The 24,484-nt window shown below is 49.0% G+C and overlaps 1 protein-coding gene and 1 non-coding gene across 2 annotated transcripts in view; both read left to right on the top strand.

Moving 5' to 3' along the window:
- The window catches only part of Cacng4 (calcium voltage-gated channel auxiliary subunit gamma 4), a 57,103-nt gene extending 47,852 nt beyond the window's left edge, over positions 1-9,251 (top strand). Inside the window, exons 2-4 of the mRNA XM_028761294.1 lie at positions 1,757-1,840; positions 7,044-7,184; positions 8,530-9,251. Coding sequence (XP_028617127.1) covers positions 1,757-1,840; positions 7,044-7,184; positions 8,530-9,068 — 764 coding nt within the window. The 3' untranslated portion in view covers positions 9,069-9,251. The remainder of the gene's footprint in view (positions 1-1,756; positions 1,841-7,043; positions 7,185-8,529) is intronic.
- LOC114615603 lies at positions 2,142-2,278 on the top strand. The gene has a single exon (XR_003710492.1). It is a non-coding gene; the product is annotated as a small nucleolar RNA SNORA2/SNORA34 family (small nucleolar RNA).
- Positions 9,252-24,484: the final 15,233 nt, after the last annotated feature.

Here is a 24,484-nt window from a genome sequence, read left to right as displayed (position 1 = left end):
GTTCCAACAAGCATGTGCGACTTGGTGATTTTCTCTAGACCTGTGAAGTGGCAAAAAAAAAAAAAAAAAGGAAAAAAAAAGGGAAGTGTTGGGGGTGGGCAGTGCTAGAGAGCTCTGCTCCCCTACTTCTTTAAAGGCTGGTTCTGGGTCTGCGGGAACAGTTTTAAATCCTGGGGAACAGGTCCTAGGAATGAACCAGGTGGGGGGAGCTGCAGCTGGCCCACTTGACTCTCTGCCAGTCTACCTACCTGCAGCTATCCTGGGCCCCACCCATTCCGATAGTCCTGCTTCTTCATAGCTCCTGCATTTGCTCACTGACTCAACCACTCAGGGACACGTGAAGTAGAAGACGGGCAGCTCAGGGCCCAGCAGCCGTGAATCTCCCCGATTCAGCCGTGAATCTTGGCTATGAGGTGGCCAAGAACCACCTCATAGCCTCACCGGTATCATCTGTAGTTCTAAGGGACCTGAGAACTGATATTAGGGATGAGAGCTGAGGTTATTGCCACCGAGTAGGCAAGGGAACTCAAGGTTAACTGAGTTCTCACAGAAAACACACCCCACCCAAGATACCTCCTCTGAGACTCTCTGTCTGTCCCCTGCACCTCTGACCAGGGGTCCGGGGAAGTACAGATGCTACTGTGCACACAGGTCTTTGGAGCAGCAGCTGAAGGGAGGTGGAGGGAGAGCCTGGAGTCGGGCACCTGGTCAGCAGCTCGAGTGTCACCAGGTAGGAGAGTGACAAGCCCCAGCTCAGCAGGGAGACCTTAGTTGGACACACGGGAAGACAGATGTGCCCCTGGCATACTTCCAGCCTCCAGTACTGTTCCCACCCACTATGAGGCCAGGCTGGGCTGCTGGAAGCCAGCAGGATGCTTGGCAGAAGCTTCAAGAGAACTGGTGACAGCTGGGAATAGACCAGCTCTGACCAGTTAAGGGGTTAGGGAGGAAGGGCTCTGGCCATCGGCTGCTGGAGTCATGTGACTGAGTAGGTATGAGGAGTTGGCAGGCACAGGCACGTAGCGGCATGACCTCCCCCTCTTCCCCATGTGACTCCCTCTCTGCTGGTATGTTTAGTGATTGGCATTCTCAGGCTGCAGGGTGACAGATGATTGGGAGAAAAATGGATGGAAGATTCTGGAAGAGAGAACTGTCTTGTCCTTGAGTTAAACCAGGAATTCTGCTTTTCTGCACTGCAAAGACCATAGTGGGTGGGGACAGTACTTCTCCAAGCCGGGCAGGAGATAGTTGTACCCTTCTGGAAGTTTCTTGGCTCTCTACCTTCTATCGGATTGAGAGGATTGGAATCTGAGTCCATTTTAGCACTTGGAGGGAGGAGTTCACTCTACTGTATAAGCACCATCCGACCTGTCCCTCTGTGAGTCTGCCTGTCCCTCTGACCATTCGAGAGGAACAAACTCCGGCTCATTTTTCAAGCGGCAATGCTAGAGTCCCCCAGGTCTGGGCATCCCGCCTGCGGTGTGGGGCCTTTTGTCCTGACAGTGAGGTGTGTTGTTTCATCCTTGAGGATGTCGAGGCTTAACCAGAAATGATATAGTTCTGACTGAGGCTCATCTCAATGTGCAAGACCTCTGTGTGAGTGCGCGTCCCTATGGGACACTGAGCAGTGGGGACTTCAGACGCAACCTCTCATGTCTCTGCCCCTGTGACCTGCCTAAAGCTTCCATGTCTGGAGTGAATGGTTGTCCTATGCCATGGGACGTTCACAGCCTGTGTTTCCCTTTGGTTCCTCTAGGCATCTATAAAGGGCACTGCTTCCGGATCAACCACTTTCCAGAGGATAACGATTACGACCATGACAGCTCCGAGTACCTCCTCCGTGAGTGACAAGTACCTCAGCTGCTTTGTATTGAGGAGGGGAGAGGAAGGGAGGGGCTAGAGAGGTGAGCTCTGTGGACTTGGCCCCCCAGTTCTTTGCCCTGGGGGCTTGTGAGCATTTTCGTTTAGAAGTCCCGAGCTCAGAGGGTGGGCTTAGTGTAGGAGTGGCCTGACATGCTGTGTATTTGAGGGTAGGTACAGTGGATCAAAGGCTGAGGCCCACAAACACGGAAGCCCAATCAGGAAAGAACAGCTTCAAGGGAAGGCTGGTGGAGCAAGCGGAAGTGAAGGGTAGGAACTTCTTGGCCCTGAATCAAGGCCAGCAGTTTGCTGAAGCTGTTGGTGTCAAGCAGGTGCCTAAATAAATGTCTTTCTATGGCCTGTTGGCCATTTTAGAAATTTAAAAATGTAATGGTCAATTCATTAGAAAGAAACATCTGGAAAAAGAAAAATTTTTTAAAAAAAGGGGGGGGGGTAGGAACTTCCACTGGGGATGGAGCTCAGTTGGCAGAGTGCTTGCCTAGCATGCATAAGGCTCTGAGTTCCATCCCCGCCCAGCACAGCGTAAATCCAGCTTGGTGGCACAGGCTGTAATCTCAGCACTGCAGAGGTGTAGGGGATCAGGAATTCGAGGTCATCTCCTGCTGTGTAGTAAGTTTGAGTCTAGATTAGACCCTGTCTGTTAGTCTAGACCCCGTCTCCAGTTTTACAAAAAGAAAAGATACGAGCTCTCTGAGCCCCGTGTGATTATTCAGACTAATAATATCAGCACTCAAGAGGAAGAGGCAAAAGGACCAGGAGGCCAAGCTCCTCCTCTGCTGTGTAGTGACTTTGAGGCCAGCCTGAGCTCTCTAAGGCCCAGTCCTGATAAAAGCTAAAAATAGCTCTGCCCGGGACACACCTTCCTGAGGGGTGGAGCATCTGAGGCACACTGTGTAGGGATTACCTCACCAGACTTCTTCTGTGAGGAATCTTGTCAGTGAAGAAGCTGAAGGGAAGAACGACACTATAGGAAAACCAGCAGTCTCAACCAACCCAGACTCCAGGGAGCTCCCAGAGACTGAGCCACCGACCAGGAGCATACACACATAGAGCAGAGGTCTGCCTGGTCTGACCTTACTGGGAGAAAGATGAGCTTGATCCTTCAGAGACTTGAGGCCCCAGGGAAGGGGGAGGTGTGTTGGGGGTGGAACACATGTGAGGGGGGACTTGGGAGGGGATAATGCCTGGGATGTAAATGAACAAAGTAATTAAAAAATTTTAAAAAGAATCCTACAGTTGGTGATGAAGCTGGCAGGGCCTCCTGGCCACCTCTGACAGGAGGCCCTAAGTCACTTCAGCCCCAACTAATGCAGCCACTGCCTCTGCCTATGGACTGCCCTTAAGCTCTTCCTCCCGTCTGATCCTGGGACTGAGTTATGCCTGCCCATTCGTACCCACAGTATGTGCTGAATCCCAAAGGATGGGCTACCCCTGCTCCCAAAGTCTGTCCAGAGTTCATCCGTGGACCTCTGGACCCCTCTCCTCCAGAAAAGAGGGAGACACAGCCAGAGAGGGGCTAGAGATGGATGCTAGGCTTTCTGTGTCGTTCCCTCCTCCTCATCAGCCAAAAGACACAAAGCTGCTGCTTGCAGCACCCTGGGGCTCAGGCCCAGCCTCACACATAGAGAATCGATACCAGTGTGTCCTTAGAGAGAGATAATTCACCGTGCACCTGATTATGGGTCTTTTTTTTTCCCCTACAAGAAAGGATTTGGATCATGAGTCATCGGATGAAATAGAACAGTGTGCGGTTCCCTTGGAGCTGAGGCTCCCTTGGAGCCCATGTCAGGCTGCTCCAGCCAGGCCCAGAACCTGAAATAATATGACCAGAGCCCTGCCTCCAACCCACCTCCCTATGTTCTCCCCTTTCACCTTCCTGTCCTCTGATTCGACATACTGGAGGCCCACACTCTACGTGGTAAATGAGGTCCCCTTAGGGTAGCCATAGATGAGGGAGATTGCGCACTGCACAACTCAAGAAATGCCGCTTGCATAGATGACAGTGTGAGTGACAGCCTTCCGGTTCTGCAATGCAGAGCTCTCAAAAGGGAGCTGGAAGGACAGAGCTGACTGACAAGAGCCGAGATCCTTAGGCAAGAGTATGGCAGCCTCCTTCATTTTGCAGTTTGGCAGAGAGAAGGCTTGGGAAATATCTCCATCAGAGATACTGCCCTCCAAAAGCCAGAGTTGGGAGCCTTGAAGGTTTGGTCCATACAGTCAGCCTCCTGGGGTCCAGGATGGGACAGAGAAAGACAGAGTAAAAGTCTGGAGTCACACAAAGCACATGGCCAGAAGCTTTGGCCCTGATGCTACAGGTCCTCCCACCAGCAGTGTCCCCTGGGTAGCCAGGCGTCTGGGAGTACCTCAGAGTGATAGCGTGGATATGGCAGTTGTCTCTCCCACAAAGGATGTGTTCTCAAATGTACCAGATCCCCATGGAGACCTACTGGTTCATAATAAGCTACTGTGTGTCCAGGAATAGCTGTAGAGATAGGTCCCTAAAAACTGATTTCCAACTTCCCCTAGGACACAGGGAAACCTGGAGCCAGCTGCAGGCCAACTTCAAGACCTGTGAAAGTCATAGTCCCCGTGGCCATGAGGCCTGTGTCTTCCAGGCTACCCCTATTCTCAGTATGCAGCCCTCTGGTCTCTGTGTAGAGGATCCCTGGAGAGAGGTCTCTGGGGGCTCACAGAATGATGTCATCTATTTCTTCATTCATTTAATGTAACTCTGTCATAGACTTATCACCATTCCGAGCACGTGGGATAAAGGGGCATGGAAATAGCTCTGGCCTCCAGGTCTGGCCTCTGGCCTCCGTGTGGTGTCAGAACACAGGAGTCTGAAGAGCACAGAAGGTTCTATAGCAAAGGAAGGCCTGTGAGACAGCAGTCTAGCAGGCCTGAGGCTAGGCAGCTCCTCACTCTTAGAAAGTTCAAGAAACAAATTCAAGAAACAAGTCAACTCTGAGCCTCACATTCCTAAGAGAGGCTAGACTTGCATTTTGAATTACATTTGGTCCTTGGAGGCCTATGTGTGTTGCACACTCACAGCTTGGGATATGAGGGAGTCACTACCTCACACCCTTCAGAGAGTCTCTTTCTTGGGTGTGTCTTGTGCCCATAGTCTCTGCTTGTCTTGTCTCAGGTCTGGCATCTCCCTCCTAGGTTCGAGATTTCCAGTTAAATGGCTGATACCTGTGCCAAGCAACAATGCTGGTGTCCAGGCAACTGTGACTCCACAGTGGGGCTTAAAGTTACAAGATAGTGTCCATTCTCCAGATACACATCATCCCCCATGGCTGGATGTGGTCACTGGGGCATGGCTGACTCCAGCTTCTCACAGTCCCTGTGGCAAGACACTTGAGCATCTGAGTCCATGTAGCAAGAGACAGGTGCTGGCAGGACTCACCTGGATGGGTGTCTCTGTGCCACAGGGCTCCAGTGTCCACTCTGGACCATCTGACTGGTCTGCAGAAGGCAGGGCAGGGTCATGACATGAGTCTGGCCATCTCGGCTCAGAGGCCCATTTGAGAAGCACACAGGAAGCCTCCTCCCAGAGCCTGCGATGACAAAAAAGCTAAGAGGAATCGGGAGGAAGTGGCAGAGAGAGGACTTTTCATTTAATGCCCCCACACAATCCCTTCTCTGTGGAGCAGGGGCTCACACTGTGGGTGTACAGAAAGGAGACAAACACCGCCTTCAGAGGCTGGAAGGCCCCAAGCCAGTCAGCTGGCTCAGGAGGGGCACCTGCCCGCGTTTCCTGACTCAGTTCTCCAAGGCCCACGCAACTGGATTTCTCTAGGATTGCAAGGACAGAGGAGGCCAAGCTCTGAGCATCTCCCATGAATCTGTTCTCTTCTTCTGACCTTGTTGTCTATTCAGACGCTCAGGGTGAGGACCAGAAGCCTACTATGTGCTTTGGTGGGCATTCATTTCCTAAGGGGCTATAACAAACCATCATGAACCACATGACTGAAAGCAACAGAAATTGAGACCTGGGTTCATTCAGAATGGTCTCATCTTGAGGCCCCTAAGGTCCCTAAACACATATGTAATACTTTTTCCCATAGGCAGCCACATCCACAGGGAAAGGACACAGCCAACCTTTCCAGCTTGATATCATTTACTGTGGCCAAGTTATCAAACAGTGAACTCAGGCAGCCACTGAACTTCATGGCCCTGCCGCCAGCCATGCTGGTCAGAGGTAGAACAAGGAGTCAGACATGGTTTTGCTGGCCAGTGTGATGGACAGCTTCTTATTGTGCCCTGCCCTGCTGCCTCTTCTGTGACTCACACACATTGTGAGCTTGTATATCTTCATGTGTCACCAGGCTCAGTGGTGACTTGCTGAACATAAGTAGCCACTTAGAAAATACATACTGCAGCCAGCCTTGTGCTAATTGCCCCACAAGGACAAAACCAACCACAGCACAGTGATCTCCACTAATTCATGACTTTAATTTCTGAGATTTTAGTCAACAGCAATTTAAACTTACAAAATGGAAAATGCCAGAAATAAAGAACCCGTTGGTTTTTAAATTAACTTTTATTACAGTGTATTGTTGCCATGATCCTATTTTATTATTAGCTGCTGTCAGTCACTTGCTATACCTGATTTGTCAATTAGATTTTATCGTGGTGGGCTGGCAAGATGGCTCCAGGTAAAGGCACTTGTCATGCGCACGAGCCTGGTGACCTGGTGACCACAGCGTGTGACGACAGAGCAGGTCTCACACCTAGCCCCACTTACTGTTCTAAAGCCTGTTCCTCCAACCGTTGATCAGAGCTAGCTCTAGAGCACACCACTTCCCAACCTTCTGCTGCTCCTACGGGACCATTCAGGAGAGAGCTTAGTGGGCTGCGAGCTCTTGTATCAATCCCATACTGTTCAGAATAGTAGTTACTGTGGCCTCCCCAGTGCCACTGAGGGACTCTGATCCCTCTCATCTGAAGGAAATGCAACCCACACCCAAAAAGAGGCCCAGTGACCCGCAGGCAGGTGTGATTACAGGTCAGTTGGCATCTGAGAAAGTAAACAGCCAACCTAGAGCCATTTTTTTGCCCAGATCCATTAGCAGGACTCCTGGGAGAGATGCGTATGGCCATGGGAGGGGTGCTGGCTGGACTCACTCCATGTCTGCTTTGTTCCCTCCTTGGCCTAGGCATTGTGCGAGCCTCCAGTGTCTTTCCCATCCTCAGCACCATTCTGCTTCTGCTTGGAGGGCTCTGCATTGGCGCTGGGAGGATCTACAGCAGCAAGAACAATATTGTCCTCAGCGCAGGAATCCTCTTTGTGGCCGCAGGTATGCGGGGGCTGCCCCTCCAGACAGGAGCTGAGGGTATAGTGGAGCCCTTGAACTCGTGGTCTCCGATGCCAGGAACGTGCATCCTGGTGGGAGGGCAGTCTGAAATCATAGCGCATGGTTAACCTGAAGAGGCCAGGTGTATAAGACTGGGACAAATGGGATTTCACACATCGTAAAGGATCATGCCACTGGATTGTGTCCTTTAGAGAGGTTAATTTGATGGCGTTCAAAATTGCACCTCATATCAAATAGTCAGGTATGCAAAAGACAACCCAGGCAATGGGGTGCTGGGTGCTTTCCAAACCTATAACAGGGTTAGGAGCTGGTGGGGTTGGATATGAGGAAAGAACATGAAGCCTCATGGGATGCCAAGACCCAAGGGAGTTTGCTGTAAAGATAGGGTGGGAGCCTGGAAGAGGAAGAACGGACTAGCATCCATTTCTTAGCATAGATTTGTGTTGGCTGTTCCAGGCTATCTTGAGATGAGTTCAAGTATATTGGGGAGTTGGGTGGGTTACAGCCAAATGCTGCACTACACTAAGGGAGGTGGTCATCACAGATTTCAGGTTCTGCTGAGAGTTGCATCTCTCACGAACACCCAAGGGTGACTGGACTTAGAGGGGGAAACCTAGCTACCAAGCTGGCTGCAGTAGTGCACAGTTCTAATCCCAGGCCCTGGGAGGTAAAGGCAAAAGAGTTCCAGACTGGGAGAGGTGGCTCACTGGTTAAGGACACTAGCTGCTCTTATAGAGGTCAGGAGTTTGATTCCCAATACACACATGGTGGCTTACAACAGACCCAGTTCTAGAGGATCTGATGCCCTCCTCTTCCTGCCTTTCCAGGCAGACAAGTGGTACACAGACATGCGGGCAAAACACCAATACACATGTACATAAGATAAGTATTTTAAACAGAGGATCAGGAGTTCAAAGCCATCCTCAGATACCTAGGGGTGTCTGAGCCAGCCTGAGCTACATGACACCCTCTCAAAAGGAAAGAGAGGGAAGAAAAAAGGAGGGAGGGAGGGATGAAAAGAGGGTAGAAAGGAAAAAGAATTAGTTACCCAGCCAGCTGAGATAGTGTATGCTTGTAATCCCAGCACTTGGGAGGTGGGGGATTAAGTGGAAATTCAAGGTCATCCTCAGTTACATAAATGCAGGGCAAGCCTGGGCTACATTAGATGCTATCTAAAAAAAATAAAAATAGATAGACGACCATAATACATAAATATTCATTGAGGAGAAGACTGGTCACCATCCCAAGTTCAGCAGCCTGTTCTCCATTCTCTCATTCCTGCTGTGAGTCTAACCTCTATCTCTCTCCCTGTCCTGCTTTCTTTCAGGCCTCAGTAATATCATCGGCATCATTGTCTACATTTCCAGCAACACGGGCGACCCCAGTGACAAACGTGACGAAGACAAAAAGAACCATTACAACTACGGCTGGTCTTTTTACTTTGGAGCCCTGTCGTTCATTGTGGCGGAGACCGTGGGCGTCCTGGCTGTAAACATTTACATTGAGAAAAATAAAGAGTTGAGGTTTAAGACCAAACGGGAATTCCTTAAGGCCTCTTCCTCCTCTCCTTACGCCAGGATGCCGAGCTACAGGTACCGGCGACGGCGGTCCAGGTCCAGTTCAAGGTCCACGGAGGCTTCGCCCTCCAGGGATGCATCTCCCGTAGGCCTGAAGATCACCGGGGCCATTCCCATGGGTGAGCTGTCCATGTACACACTATCCAGAGAACCCCTCAAGGTGACCACAGCTGCCAGCTACAGTCCAGACCAAGATGCTGGCTTCCTGCAGATGCATGACTTCTTCCAGCAGGACCTAAAGGAGGGTTTCCACGTCAGCATGCTGAACCGGCGGACAACTCCCGTGTGACCTACCCACCCCTCTCAGCACAGGCCTCCCCCAAGGTGGCTGTTTGTGTGACACAGAACAGGGTGACCCTTAAGATTACAGACAGTGAACTGGAGCTGAGTGCGATCCTCCCTGGCCTCCAGAAGATGCCATGGGCCAGGTCAGAGTGAGGGAAGTTGGGAGATTGGAATCAGGGACAAGGTAGAAACTAAAGGCTGACTTTCTCCCAAGACAGGATGTTTTGCTGCCCTCTAGGTTTTGAAACTTCTCAAGAGGCCCAAGAATTTTCCAGAAGCTGCATCAGCCTGCCTCTTGGGAGCCAAGAAACCAGTCATGCCAGATGTCAAACGTGTCCCCCTTCACTGGGCCACAGGAAGGCTTCTTCCACTGGGACCTCTGGGCTCCCATCGGCTGTTTCCTGCCCAGAAGTTCCTATGTCCTGGAGCCCAAAATGAGCCTAAGTTTGTTCCAGTCCCCTCTGTGTCTCCCTCGGCCTCTGTCTGGCACCCTGGTGGAGCTGGTGGTTGTAAATATCATCCATCCTGAAGAGAAAGCTCTATGGCTAACTGGTGCTTCGGCCTCGAGCTGTCCTGGGGCCGGCTTCTTTCCATATCAGGAGACCAGAAATCCAGGGCAAATTCAGAGGCTCTGCAGGCTTTCCTACATGCTTCTGGAAGCTTCTGCTGAGCTCAGAACGTACAGGACATACTGACTAATCTTGGGAGGTCTGGAGGATGCCATGGATCTGAGGGAAGGTGGGTATGTGGCCTTTAGCTCTGTCCCTCCACACTGGCCTGAGGAACCACTCTGTGCCCTGAGCATCAGAGGGCCCTGCTGCGTCTTGGAACCATTCCTCCACCTCCAAACTCGTGTTCTCAAACAGATACACAAGCTTCAGTGCAAGAAAGGGAAACTTGAGAGTGGGTAGAGACCAAAAAGAAGGAAGAAAGAGCATCCATTTCCAGGTGATTATGAATCGTGGCATACTGAAGAATATCAGCACAAGAGCAAGCTGTACTCACCTCTTTATCCTAAAAAAGAGCAACAACATCTCCCCCGGCTCCTGCCTTTGTAACTTATTTTGCCCAAACCAGGACTCGGTGAACATTTGACTTGAGGGGCCATGCTGGGCTTTCTATCTTTGCCTGAATCCAAGGATGAGTTCTGTGTCCGACAGTTTGTCCAACTGATCCCCCTCTTCCTCTTGAGGTGAACAACAACAACAACAACAACAACAAAAAAAAAAAACATACGAGTGTGTCCAGGTTAGAAAGAACTCTCCAGAAAGTGAAACTCACCCTCTTTTCTATAACACGCGTGCTTTCTAAGGATCAATCGTTTCTTACTTTTTGAGACTTCTTAATCCGATTTTGAACAGTCTTCTGTGACCCTGGTAACTGTCTCACTTAGAAGTGACCAGCCAATTCTTACCTCAGTCACCTGCTCATGGAGCCTCCCCACCCCTAGGCTAACTCGGAGTTCAGATGCAGGTCCATTTGTCCTTTCCTGCCCCCTCCACCACCACCACTGGAAGAAGACAACCTATACCATAGCTCCAACAATGGCCTATGAGCTGGTGAGCTGAGTCGTGGGCATGCCAAGGCTCCTTTGCGCTTGCTCAAAACCATTCCCTCCTGGCCAGGTTGGCTCCTCAGTATGTGACAAAGCATGTGCAACAGTGAGCGCCAATGTCAAGACATGTGTGGCCTGTCCCTGCTGCAGGCCTTCTCCCTGCCTTCCTCCTACCCACCCTCCCCTCTCCTCTACCACCATTATTACATCTGATGAGGCTGAAGGAAAGCCCCAGCCCCCAGGGAGACCCAGGACCTGTCTGATGTCTCTTCTGGCAATAGAGCAGCCTGGTGGTAAACTTCCACGCAAGCCACCACCACCCCAACTGTGATTCCAGAAGTTTCCATGATTCCACATAAGAAAGGTGTTCCGATGGCTCCTACCTCTTGTCCGGTTCCAGGCAGAGTGCACAGGCCCACTCCAGGGACCAAGAAGGAGTTAGGAAGAAAAGAGATGGGGGTAGAGCACAGGGAGAAGGCCTCAGCGACCCCAGCCCTCACAGCCTGTCTCCCACTGACTGCTGGCCTCATTCTGGGGACCCTGGTCTCCAGCTTCCCCCTCCCTGTGGGACAAAGGGAGTAGAGCTGGACCCTACTGCTGACAGGCTCAGATCTGGCTCCTTCTCTGAAAGGACATTCGGCCTGAGCCCACCTTCCTATCCTTCCTCTGTCCCAACCCCTCCCCTGTGTGTTTCACCAGTTAAGTCCCTGTGACCCTGTACCCATCCATGGTTTGGGATTGTTAGTTCTGTCTTTTTTTTAATTAAATAAAAACATTTTTAAAATGTTCTATTTTTGATGTGGGGAGGTGAGGGGCATGCTCCTTTGAGGTCCTTTGAGTCCTAGTGTCTCAGGTGGGGCATCCAAGAGAAAGGGTGAGGTGGTAAGGGTGGATACCCTGTGGACAAGACTGGTGTCTCTGTCTTGAATCTGAGGACCAGGCTAAGCTTAGCCTGGAAGTGCTTTGCCATTGAGATGCTTTACCATGGGTAAGCTGGGAGCAGCTGAGCAAATGGTGGAGCTTGGCAAAGCCCTGAACTCCCCTGGGCCGTGGGAACTGGTAGCTCAGGATTTCCCAGGGACACTTTTTCCTAGATATCCATCTAAGATGAGAAGAAAGGGGGCTGGGTAACCAGGACAGAGTTTAGGTGGACTGGGCAGAGATATGCGGACAACAGGACTCAGTCTCCTAGTTTGGTGCCCTTTCCTAGAACCCGAATGCAAGAAGCCTTCTTGAAGGAGAGACACTAGCTGAGATAAATGGCCAGCAGGCTCTCCTATTCTGATAAAGGACTGGACTGCCTCCACACCCCTACATACAACACAGTCAGGACAGTCAGGGCAGCCAGCTGCCACTGCCCCTGCCACAGGGCAGGGTAAGAAAGGGAGAGAAGTGCCAGGTTGACCCATCTACTCAAGCTATACTTGGCAGGTTGCACCGGCTCCGACAACTGCTATGAGTCACTAGCTTCTCCCTCGCGTGGCCTTTGCTGGGTATCAGAGGCCTGGAGAAAAAATATTACTGATTTCCCTTAGTTCTGCCCACTCCACACCTCAGGGACCTCACCATCCCGCGCTACCATTCCTGTCTCGTAGGACTGTGATCTGGAAAATTCTTCCCAAGAGTGATGGGCTGGCTCTGCTGGCCTCTCTGAAACTCTACTCTCCTTCCTTCTTCAAAGGCTTCTTACATCCTGGTCCCAGGGAAGAGCACCAAGCTAGAGACTGAGGTCTGTGGTCCCTATACCTCTGCCCTCTCCCAGCCTGTCTGAAATCTGTCCTGGCTTCTTATCCCTCTTTCATACACATGTCCCCAAGTATGCTGAGCCATCAGGTCCCACAGCCTGGGGAGTTGAGGCTTTTGCTAGGTCCCACCAGTGACCATAGTGTAGACTAGCTATGTCGCTAGCCTGGACCTAGTTCTGCCTGGAGTTAGCATCTTGCGCCAAAATGCCCAAGTCCACTGTTTATTCTTAGCCTGGAGGAAACCCTGTCTCAGCAGAAGCTGTGCAGTCATCCTGGGCTGACTCTCGTGCCAGGCTGCATTTAGGGACTTGCCACCACCGACTGCAGTCATGTGGTCACATGTTCAGCTGAGCTGAAAGTTCTGCCTCCATAATTTGCAGAGATGGGTCTGTTAGAACCAACACAGAAACCAATGCTATAGTTCTTTAATGAAAATAAGTGTTGGGGCTGGAGGTGGTGGGTGGCTCAGTCAGTAAAGTGCCTTCCTTGAAAGCATGAGGACCTAAGTCTGATCCCCAGAACTCACTTAAAGGTCTCAAACCTAAAGGGGTGGGTGTCCACAATCTCAGTATTGGGAAGGCAGAGACGGGAGTATCCCTGGTGCTCTCTCTGGCCAATCAGATGCTCTCCAAGGTCAATGAAAGACCCTGCTTCAAAGGACGGAGACAGGGTTTCTGAGGATGGTATCTGTGTGTACATGCACACATTTGAACCACTACTCCCCCCCACACACAGACATTTGTTTTATTTGTTTGTTTGGCTGCCTGGTTGGTTTTTATTTGTGGCTTTTGGGGTCAGGGTTTCTTTGTGTAACAGTCCTGGCTATCCTGAAACTCACTTTGTAGACCCAACTGGCCTCAAACTCACAGAGATCCCTCTGCCTCTGCCTGCCAAGTGCTGAGATTAAAGACACATCCCACCATGCCCAGCGTGCATCCATTCTAAAAAGAAGAAAACACGAACACTCCCCGCCCAGCCCTGGGCGAGCTCAGTAGCTTCCATTCTAGCCTTCAGTGTATTACATAAGAGAAGGCCAACTATATGCTCAACAGCCCCAAGTGTTAATGGTGAAGATAAAAGAACTTCATTTCCCGTATGAAGCCCACCCAGTAGGTTGTGGAGACAGGCAAGCCCTGGTCTTTGTTGTCATACAGAGGCTCACGCCCAGGCTGTGGAGACTGCCCTGTGGCAGGTGGATGTTGAGAGCGGGTGATGTGGGATTTGAATGGACCAGAAAGTTGTGAGCTCCTTTTCGCACGCTGTCAGGCAGAATGCAATCACATCACTATATCCAAGCTCAAGAGAAAGTAGGGCTGTGACCTATAGGAGGAGGAAAGAGTTTTGAGGATAGCTGGCCAGGCTCTGCCCCAGGCAGACATCTTTGGAACCTGTTCTTGCATTTCTACTCCCAAACCTTGTGATGCATGCTCACTTAAAAGTAAAGTCTTTGCCTGTGATAGTACCGACCTCTATGTGTCCTGAGCCCCTCTTTGAGTCCCACATGGTATCTGGCCATATCTTCGCTCTGGATATAGGAGCAGAAGACTCTGTTCCAGTCCTTTGTATAAGAAGGGCCCATGTCACCCTCTTCCCAAGTGAGGAACAGGTTTAAGCCCATGCCTTTATCACACATGGACACAACACCGTTGAGCACATGACTAGCTGGCCCGGCCTGGGCTAGTCTACCTGCTCATCATAGAGGAATCAATTTCAAAGATGGAGAGAGTGTGTACAAGAGATGAAAGAAAGGAAGGCAACCTTTTTAATTTCATAACCACTAAAAGGGAGAAAGGCGTCCTGCCCAGTGACTCTCCGGTGGGAAAAGAGATTCTGCACGGCAGTGGGCACTTACCAACGCCTGAGACATTTCTCCTTGAAGTGGATGCATGTGGGTCTTCTGGGAGCACAAAGGATGCTTCTAAATCTTGTGCAGTGCCCAGAATAGCCTCTCACCCTCAGAACGGTCTGTTCCAAACATCAGTAAAGCCGAGGCAAAGAGCCCCACATTAGCCTGGCTGCAGAGAGGAGAATCAAGGCACAGAATGGGGTGGTCACTCATGCAAGGCCACCCTACAGCTGCAGGGGACTTGTGTCTAGACAACGAACCTAAGACATTTACTTTTCTAATTCTCCTTGTTCCTTTTTCCTGCCACGTGGTAGGATTTCTGACACTTTTTTTCCTCTTGATTGTTGAGCCTTGCATTTCCAAAATAGAAATTAGGGGTTAAGAAAGGAAAGGGGAAATGCCTCCTGTCAGGGGATGAAGGATAGTGAGCCTCCTTGAAGTCTTTGTCCCCGGATTTTGGAAACAGAATGCTTACTAGATTGAACAAGGTCAGAAGCATTGGCCAGAGTGACACATGGGCACACAGCTCGGTGGTGTCTTCCCTGTCTGCCCACATCTGGCAGCTGCAGTGATGTGGCCAAGGGCCAGGAAAGGCCGTGGTAAATCCCAGCCCCTCTCCCTAAGGCAGCAGCAATGGGCAGCCATCGCCTGTCACAGCCCCATCCCTGCTATCAGATGAGGAGGCTGGCCACCAGGGTCTTTGAGAGAATAAATTAGATTTTAAACAAGGAGGGGCTGGAGAGATGGCTCAATGGTTATTGAGGACCTAAGTTCAGTCTCCAGCATCCACATCAGACGGTTCACAGCTAACTGTAACTCCAGCTCTAGGGAGTGGATGCCTCCGGCCTCTGCAGGTACCTGCGCTCAGGTATATATACCCACATGCAGTCATAAACATCTACCTTATATATAATTGAGATAATAAATGCAAATCTTTCTTAAAGATTGAATTTGAATGTTCAAGAGTGTTTACTGGAAGCTCTCAAGGAGTTTCCAGTGTTGGATTGTTCTAGAACAGCTCTTGAGAACCAGACCCGGCCATGCCCACTGCTCTTGGACAGCATACCTACATCTGGTAGAACCTTCCTATGGCCAGTTCCTTCCACTGACAACCACTTCGCCTTTCATGTGCCCCAGACTTGTCGATAGTAATGGCTAGGATACTTGCAAGTCTCATCCATCAACCTCTACTCCTCCTGGGGAATTTCTGACTTCATAAAGCTCATGCACGGGGCTGAAAAAGCCCAGGGGCCTCAGAAACCTACCTATACCAGTAGAGGACCTGTCCTGTGTAACCAAAGTGGAGCCACTGGAGCTGGCTTCAGGGATGGGAGGAGAGCCCAGGATGGACCACTTGACTTCAGGTCCCTCTGTGGGTCCCAGATACAGCACCTGGCTGCTGTGAGGGAGGAAGGGTGGGGCCATTCAGGGACTTAGAGTCCAGAGGGGAGTGGAAGACATACTCTCCACAGAGATATGTCTAAACTTTCAGCTTTCATCAAAACTGCTGAAGGAACCTCAGAGACCGAACACTGAAGTCAAGGAAGGATCCCACCTGGTACTTCAGCCTGAAGGGGAAGTGTTTGTCCTTTCTGTCCTTTGTCCCCTGATTAGCATTCCAGGGGACACTCCAGCCCAGGTGGCATACCCCAAACCTACAAATAAAATTGTAATAACCAAATCCATATATACATATAATATACATATACATATAATATACATATATTTCAGTTTCAATTTTTCTATGGCTAAGCTGGGCAATGGTGGCTTCTCCTTTAATCTCAGCACCCAGGAGGCAGAAGCAGGTGGATCTTTGTGAGTTTGAGGCCAGTCTGGTCTACAGAGAGTCCAGGACAGGTAGGGCTACACAGAGAAAGCCTGTCTTGAAAAGCCAAAATGAAAACAAAAAAAATGTTTATAGTTAATAATTTACCTTCAAAGAATAAAAAATTATAAGGGGTTATCCAGTTAGTAGACCTGAGGTTTTGGATCCCCCAGAACTCATATAAAAAGCCAGGTATGCATGGCAACACACATCCGTACCCCAGTGCCGGGATGGGCAGAGTCAGGTACACCTTACGGATCTTGACAGCCAGCCACTCTGAATAAATCAATGAGCTTCAGGTTCAGTGAGAGACCTTGTCTCAAATGAAGATGGAACGTGCTAGAGGAAGACACTCAGGGCTGACCTCTGACCTCTGCATTCATATGCAAGGACACATGCATGAGTACACACACACATACACACACACACATACACAAATACACTACACAGAGATTAAAACACACATGTGAGCATGCATGTAGACAGAGAGAGAGAGAGAGAGAGAGAGAGAGAGAGAGAGAGAGAGAGAGAGAGAGAGCGCCTCCAGAGCTGTGGCTTGAGGAGATGCCTCTGTCTCTATTTGCTGGTTTTGATCACAAGACTCTTCCCACAGCAGTTTGTTGTTGTTGTTGTTTTGACAAGACCTCGTGTGTCCCTGGCTGGCTTGGAAAAGATGCATGATAACTTCAAACTTCTGATTCTTCTGCCTCCACCTCTCAAGTGTTGGCATTGCAGGTATATACCACCACATCCAAGTTATATATATGTGGGGGTGGGGTTTGAATTCAGAGCTCTATGCATACTATGCAAATATTCTATGCATACTATGCAAATACCCAGCCCCCTAGCTATATCTTTAAGTATTCTTCAAAACTATCATTTTGCTTTGCTGTGCTGGGAATAAAACCCAGGGCCTCAAACATGTTAAACATGACCTTCACCACTGAGCTGTGAGCCCAACATAAAAACCAATATTTAGTGGCTACAAACAATAGAGAGATAGATATTTGAGTGGTGTGCTATTGCTGAACATTGCTATTTGCTTACTGGCAAATGGCACCTGAATGGAGCCAAGACCCAGGATTCTCATACTATACTTGGTGGTGACCTCTCAGTCAGGACTTCCATTCTCAACCCTGAGGCTGACGAAAACCTTGTGCTTAGTTATTTTTTATGTTAGTTATTTTTTTCCTCCCTGTTATGAAAAAAAGATCTGACAAAGCCAATGTAAGGAAGAAAGGTTTTCTTTTAATGCTCGGTTTGAGGACGTGGTCCATCATGGCGGCAGGAGCTTGAGGCAGCTGGCCACCTTACATCCATGATCAGGAAGTAGAGAGAGGTGATGGGACTTCATGCGCTCTCTCCTTTCTGTTCAGCCCAGGATCCCAGGCAGTTGGATGATGCCACCCACATTCAGGAGGGGACTTCTCATCTCAATTAGAATAAACTAGACGAGTGGTTCTCAACCTGTGGGTCACAGCCCTTTGGATGTCGAAAGGCCCTTTCACAGGGGTCACCCGAGAGCATCAGAAAACAGATATTCACATTACAATTCGTAACAGTAACAAAATTACAGTTATGAAAGAGCAACGAAAATAATTTTATGACTGGAGTTCGGGTCATCACAACATAAGGAACTGAATTAAAGGGCCCTAGCATTAGAAAGGTTGAGAACCACCGAGCTAGACGATCCTTCACAGACATCCTCAGAGGCCAGCTTAATGTAGATGATGGCTCACAGACACACCCAGTGACTCATCTAGTCTAGATGATCCTTCCCAGACACGCCTAGAGGCTTTACTCCTAGGTAATTCTATATCCTAAGATGCTTCAGCCCAGCAGACCACACTCTTGCCTGTCCTCAGCCACTCCCAAGTGCATCTCCCCCATCATACAGCCCGTCAGCTAACAGAGCTGAAGGGGAAATCACTCCAAACCTAGGAACATCAAACTGCAACTAAATTCAGGCTGGAGGACTGACAACACGGCTCAGTGAGTAGAGGCATTTGCCACCAAGCCTGAGGGATGACCTGACTTCAATCCCTGGGATTTTACATCAGGTAGGGAAGCAACTCTCAGAAGACCACACACACACACACACACACACACACACACGTGTTAAATGCACTGAAAAGTTCTTAGTTAGTTCAACAGTGTCAGAGCCTGTTGGTTTCTCTGTTTGATAACCTAGACCCCCTACTGGAGGCTCCATGGCTGAATCTAGAGTCACCTGGAAACTTGCTTCCTCAAAGATCTGACAGAGGAATCAACATGACAAACGCCTCCCTCATGGCAAGAAAACCCCTCAGCATAGCATCCAGATCCAAGGACAAGTGTCCTGATGGCAAGAAAGAAAAATGGAAGTCTCAGAAGATGAAAAACCCTTTCTGAGCTCAAGAGAAAATATTCCTGCTCTTGACTAGGAATGGAGGCTGCAGAAGATGAGGTAGCAAGGATTCTCCTGTGGTTGCTTTCAAGACGGCCTGTCTCTGGGCATCTGCCCTAGCTCTAGCTCCCCTTCCACCTCCTACCCATCCCCCATTTCCACAATGCTCTCCAGAACTCCATACATCTTCAAATCCCTCCACTGAGCTCCTTTTCCATCCACCTGGAGCAAGGATTCCACGCCTTCCTATAATGACCCCGCCTCCCCCAAGCCTCTCTGAAGAAAGCTACCCACCCTAGAAAGGCTCCTGCCCAGCTTCCCAATATAGCACACTTGGCTGTCCAGCCCCAGAAGGCATATGGTAAGGGAAAGGGGAACTCTGAGGACCCATAGGGTTCGGAAAGATGCCGGAAGAGAGATTCCTGAGATGTGCAGCTTCCAACAAAACCAGCAAGATGATCTCAGGAACAGAAGACAGGAAAGTGAGTGTCATGTACTCCCAGACTTAGAGTTACAAGAGAAGGTATCCAGTGCCAAGTGTGGGTAGCTCCAAAGCCTTCCCCCAGACAAGAAACCTTCTCTGCAGGCATGAATGGGCATCCCAATCCTTTCCTATCACCGTCATCCCCTAACTCCTCTCCACTACTCCCGCACGTGTGTCAGAGATAGTACCGCTGGTGACAGACTTCCTTTATGCCCAAGACCCACCCACATCACACGAAAGAAAGTCATGAGGTAAGTCACTCCAAATGACTGACTCTCAGCTCTCTGAGCCTCTTTCCTATGCTGATACATACATGGACACATAAATGAATAATCCAGTAAGTCACTTTTAAAACATTAAGTATTTTGTGCTGGGGAGATTACCATGGATTACCCACGTGGTCCTAGCACTATCACAGAAGTCCTCATAAAGGAAAGAGAGAGGCAGAAGATCCAGGAATGTGCTGGAAGCAGAGGTCAGACTGGCAGGGTTGCTGTCTTTGAAGATGGACTGGGCCAGGGGCAGAGACGCATGCACCGAGGGTTTATTTGCTTCCCACAGAACTTCAGGAGGGACACAGCCCATGCACATCCTCCTTTTAGCCCGGTGAAGCTGCCTGAACTGTGAATCAATACATGTGGAGTGTTCGAACCAGTGAGTGTGTGACAGTTCTTAAAGCAGCAGAAAATGAGTACGGGGTCCTGGCCATGCCCTCAGCAACTCGCCGACTCCCAGCAACCATTCTGAGTGCCCCATCTAAGCTGTTACCTAATCCTCACAACGGCTGCATTGACTTTCCCAGCTCCCTGGACCCTCCCTATACTTCTAGGCTCAGCGCTTGACTTGATCTCTTAGGTCACCAAGGAAATCGGAGGCTTCAGAAGCTAACAACTCCCATCTCTCTACTGCCTACACACTAATCTGTCCCATGATGCTCCTCTTTCACAATGACCCCCCTTTTTTAAAAAAAGTAAAGGGAGGAGATGTGGGACTGTATAAGGGTATCCTGGGTCATGGTTGAGCAGGTACTTAGAACCCCGAGATTCTCCGTGGAATTCTGCGTGAGAACCGGCAGGAGTTCGGTACCTCCCATCATCTAGGATCCTGAAAACAGCCACATTTCCATAGAGTCACATAGGCCAGGTTTTAGGCCTCAGGCCCTAGAGATTTACATACTAATGAAGGCCAGAGGGCAGAGCAAATTAAACATTCCTCCCCCAGATCCTCCCCTAATCCTCCCCCTTTCTCCCTCCCTATATAACTCGGGACGGCCCTGAGTTTTTGGGGGGTATGCCTAGATCCATCTATTATCCATCATGTCAATAAACCTTTTTGGAACCAAGGACTTCCTCGTGTTACTGGGGCCTGCCGCCGCCAAGGCCCTCAGGCCGCTGGAACCATAAGAATCCTCCTCCCTGATGTGGGACCTGCCACGGCGGCGCAAGCTTGTACCGCCGTGGCGGCCTTTTTTAAATTTTCCCCACACCCCACCATGACAGAAGAGATAACTAGCTCTCCTCTTCCTATCTGATGCCAGCCTTTCCATCTGAACCAGTTGTCCCTACCTCCCCCTCTGGAATCTTTTCTTTTTTCTTGGTTTGCTTTTTTAAAAACTTTTTATTAATTATTAATACCATTCTGTGTATGTACAATGATGGAGTCGTGTTATGGCACGTAGGTGGAGGTTAGGGGACAGCTCTATGGAATCAGTTCTTGTCTTCCATCTTTATGTGGGTTCTGGGACTTGAACCCAGGCCCACAGGCTGTACAATTAGGCTGCCAGCACTTTCACCTCACTTCTGAGCCATCTTGCTGGCCCTCCTCTTGGATCAAGGGTGTAAACACATTCCATTTAGCTCTTAAAACAGCAAATTGATCTTCTTCTAGCCTACAAGCTCTTCGGGTCTTTGCTCCCCCCCCCCCCCCCGTGGCCTTCCTTTCTAAGCTAAGCATGTCCTAGGAATGCCCTATGCAAGCTGTTTGTCCTTCCTTAGCTGCCATCTATTCTTCAGCTATAATCATAAATTATTTGTGGCATTGCTTTATTGCCTGTTGGCTGTTAAAAATCAGTGGGCACTTTTCCATCGGGACCTTTGTCACACCTCACCTTAAGCTCAAAATTGCTGACTCTCAGGGAATTGCAATCTCCCTGGAGGGATAGACCCGGCATTCCATTGGCAACAGAGTTTAAGTTCTTGCCAATTCAGGAGCGTTGCCCAACTTGTGTCCTCATTGTATATTTGGAACATTTGACTTGAACTGGCAAACTCTTTCCTCCTTGAGCCTTCTATGACAACAATGAACCAGCTTTAGCCTCACAAGTGAGAACAATTTGCATGGCAGAGCAGTAAGAGGGCAGATTTCTGGGTGCATGGTTTCCTGGATGAAAATGGTCACCCATTTTACGATCTAGACTGTAACTTGAAAAGGAGGTGTACTACCAAACAAAGCCATTTCCTTTGAGGCTCCTGATTATAACAGCAGACTAGAGCAAGGAACCTAAAACCCAGTTTCTTCCTTGGGTATCATGTTCTAGTCAACGACATCACTGCCTACCAAAGCCTCTGTCTTAGTTAGGTTTTCCATTGCTTGAAGAGACACCATGACCAAGACAACTCTTATAAAGGCAAACATTTAATTGGGACTGGCTTACAATTTCAGAGGTTCAGTCCACTATCATCATGGTGGGAAGCATGACATCATGCAGGTAGACTTAGTGATGGAGAAGGAACCAAGAGTTCTACATTTTGATCCAAAGGCAGCCAGGAAGAGACTCTCTTCTGCAGGCAGCCGGGAGGAGGGTCTCTTCCACAATGGGTGGAGCCTAAGCATAGGAGGCTTCAAGACCCACCTACAAAGTGACACACTTCCTCCAACAAGACCACACCCCTTCCAATAAGGCCACACTTCCTAATAGTACCACTTCCTGGGCCAGGCATATTCAAACCACCACAGCCTTCATGACCCCAGTCTTCTCTCTTTCCCATAGTCAATATCTCACCAAATCCTTTTGTTCTACAGCTGGGGGTTTTCCAAACAGACCCTTTCCTTCTTGGCACCTGCCTTGGTTCACTTAGTGACTGCTGCTCCTACCATTTCACTCTCTTCCATCACTTTGCAGACAAACAGCCTTGATACAAGTGTGTTGGTTTGAATGCAATTGACCTCATAAGAGTTCATACACTGGAACACTTGGTCCCCAGTTGGGTTGGTGGAACTGTTTGAGAAGGATTAGGAGGTGTGGCCTTGTTGGAGGAAATGTGTCATTGGGGGTGGGCCTTGAGGTTTAAAAAGCTTATGCCATTATGAGCTATCTATCTATCTATCTATCTATCTATCTATCTATCTATCTATCTATCTCTGCCTGGTAGTTGTTGTTTTAAAACATGAACTCTCACCTACTGCTCCACCGCCATGCCTGCCTACTGCCATGCTCCCCGCCATGATGGTCATGGACTCAAACCCTCTACAACTGTAAACCCCAATAAATTCTTCCTTTTAGAGCAGTGGTTCTCAACCTTCCTAAGGTTATGGCAACCCTTTAATACAGTTCCTCATGCTGTGGTGACCCCCAACCATAAAATTATTTTCAATGCTACTTCATAGCTGTAATTTTGTTGCTGTTATGAGTTGTAATGTAAATATCTGTGTTTTCCAATGGTCTTAGGCATTACCTGTGAAAAGATCATTCAACCCTCAAAGGAGTCTCTACCCACAGGTTAAGAACTTCTGTTCTGTAAGTTGCCTTGGTCAAGATGTCTTTTCATGGCAATAGAAAAGTAATTAAGACAGTAAGATATATAGTTACTTTGCTCAAAACTCTTTCATCAAAGCAAGCCTTGTGGCTCAGGCCTGTGACCACAACTCAGGAAATTAAGGCAGGAAGATTACAGATTCAAGGCCTGCCTGGTTACAGAGTGAGTTAAGGGACCTTGAATGGGATCCTGTCTTAAAAGAACAAGAGACAAGCTGGAAAGATGGTTGAGCAGGTAAAGCATCTCAAGAGAGCTTGGCCACTTGAGTTTTCCCAGAAGTCACATAAAGGGTAGGAGAGAACAAACTAACACAGCTGTCTTCTGACCTCCACATGCATGTCACGAGGCTTCCCCTGCCCCCATCATACATGTAGCATAATTAAAAATCGGGGAGGGGGGTGAGGGAGCATCTGGAGAGGTGGCTCAGTGATTAAGAGCACTGACTGCTCTTCTAGAGGTCCTTCCCAGCAACCACATGGTGGCTCACAACCATCTGTAATGGGATCAGATGCCCTCTTCTGGTGTGTCTGAAGACAGCTACAATGTACTCATATGCAATAAATAAATAAATAAATAAATACACAAATAAATAAATAAATATTTAAAAAAGTTTTGATGCTGTTGTTTTGTCACAGGGCTTCTCTGTGTAGCTCTGGCTGTCCTGGAACTTGCTCTGTAGACCAGGCGCTGACCTCAGACTTACAGAGATCCACCTGCCTTTGTCTCCCAAGTGTTGGTATTAAAACCATGTGCCTCTATGCCTGATCCAATAAAAAATAATAATTACAAAGTAAATAACAAGAGGGAAAACACTTCAACCATTCTCAACATTCTTATGACTATGACTCTGGAACATTCTGTCATTTTACATGGTTTCTAGGGCCCTGCAAGGTCTGACCCTGATGACCTCTTTCCCTTTATTTTCCTTTTATAAACTACATGCAATTTTTAAAATCTGAGCCCTTTTCTTCCCAGTGGCCTCTCATCTTTCAATCCACTCTTCAACTCTCTCTTGATCCACCTTGACCAGTGTCGCTATTCCTGCCTTTGTACGTCCAGGGTGAGCTATCCCTCAAATGACCTCCGAGGCTCACAAAAACTCACAGAATGAAAAATCTTTTACCTTGAGCGTGACTGTTTGCTTCATTTAGTGTTTTAAATTAATTTACCATTTCATCTTTAAGGATGAAGATTCAAATTAGCAAAAGAAAAGGGTCCACACAGCAGAGTTTAGACAAGACCAGGTGCGGACTTTCAGCTGACCTTGCACAGCAAAGTAATGAGGTCAAGTGTAATATCGTGTGTCACTACATATACGAACTCCTGCCAGTCAGGACAGCTCCTGAGACTTCATGTTCAGGATTTCTTCTTAAGGTCAAATAAGGATGTGACGCTAGTGTAAACGGCCTTAGTATTTTAGTATCTAGCATGAGTTATACTGGCAAGGTCAGGGGCAAGGCACCTATCCCTTCCCATGATGCTGGTGATTTTTAATTATATGCATGCTCATTTTGCATATTCATAAGATGGTAAATAGGGGTGTTTCCCTAAAAATTCACTCAAAACACAGTCTGCCTTACTGCACATGCAGCCAAGAGCAGTCCTGTCAGGATGGGCACCTTGTCTCTCGTTCCCTGACATGCCCTGGAGTACTTTGAATAGGAAACAACCACAAAAGGGGAAGTTAGCAAGAAGTCACTAAGGGAGGAGAAACTTACTCGTTGATGAGGTCAGGCGTAAGTAAGTATGGTGCAGACCTCAGTGCAGGTGAGGTCCTGGGTTGCAAGGCACATTGTTAGAACAGGAGTATGCACATTGCCCAAA

Source organism: Grammomys surdaster, unplaced genomic scaffold (genome assembly GCF_004785775.1).
Source record: "Grammomys surdaster isolate TR1022 unplaced genomic scaffold, NIH_TR_1.0 126906, whole genome shotgun sequence".
NCBI lineage: Eukaryota > Metazoa > Chordata > Mammalia > Rodentia > Muridae > Grammomys > Grammomys surdaster.
Note: the sequence above shows the minus strand (reverse complement) of the source record. Positions and strands in the feature narration are given on the sequence as shown.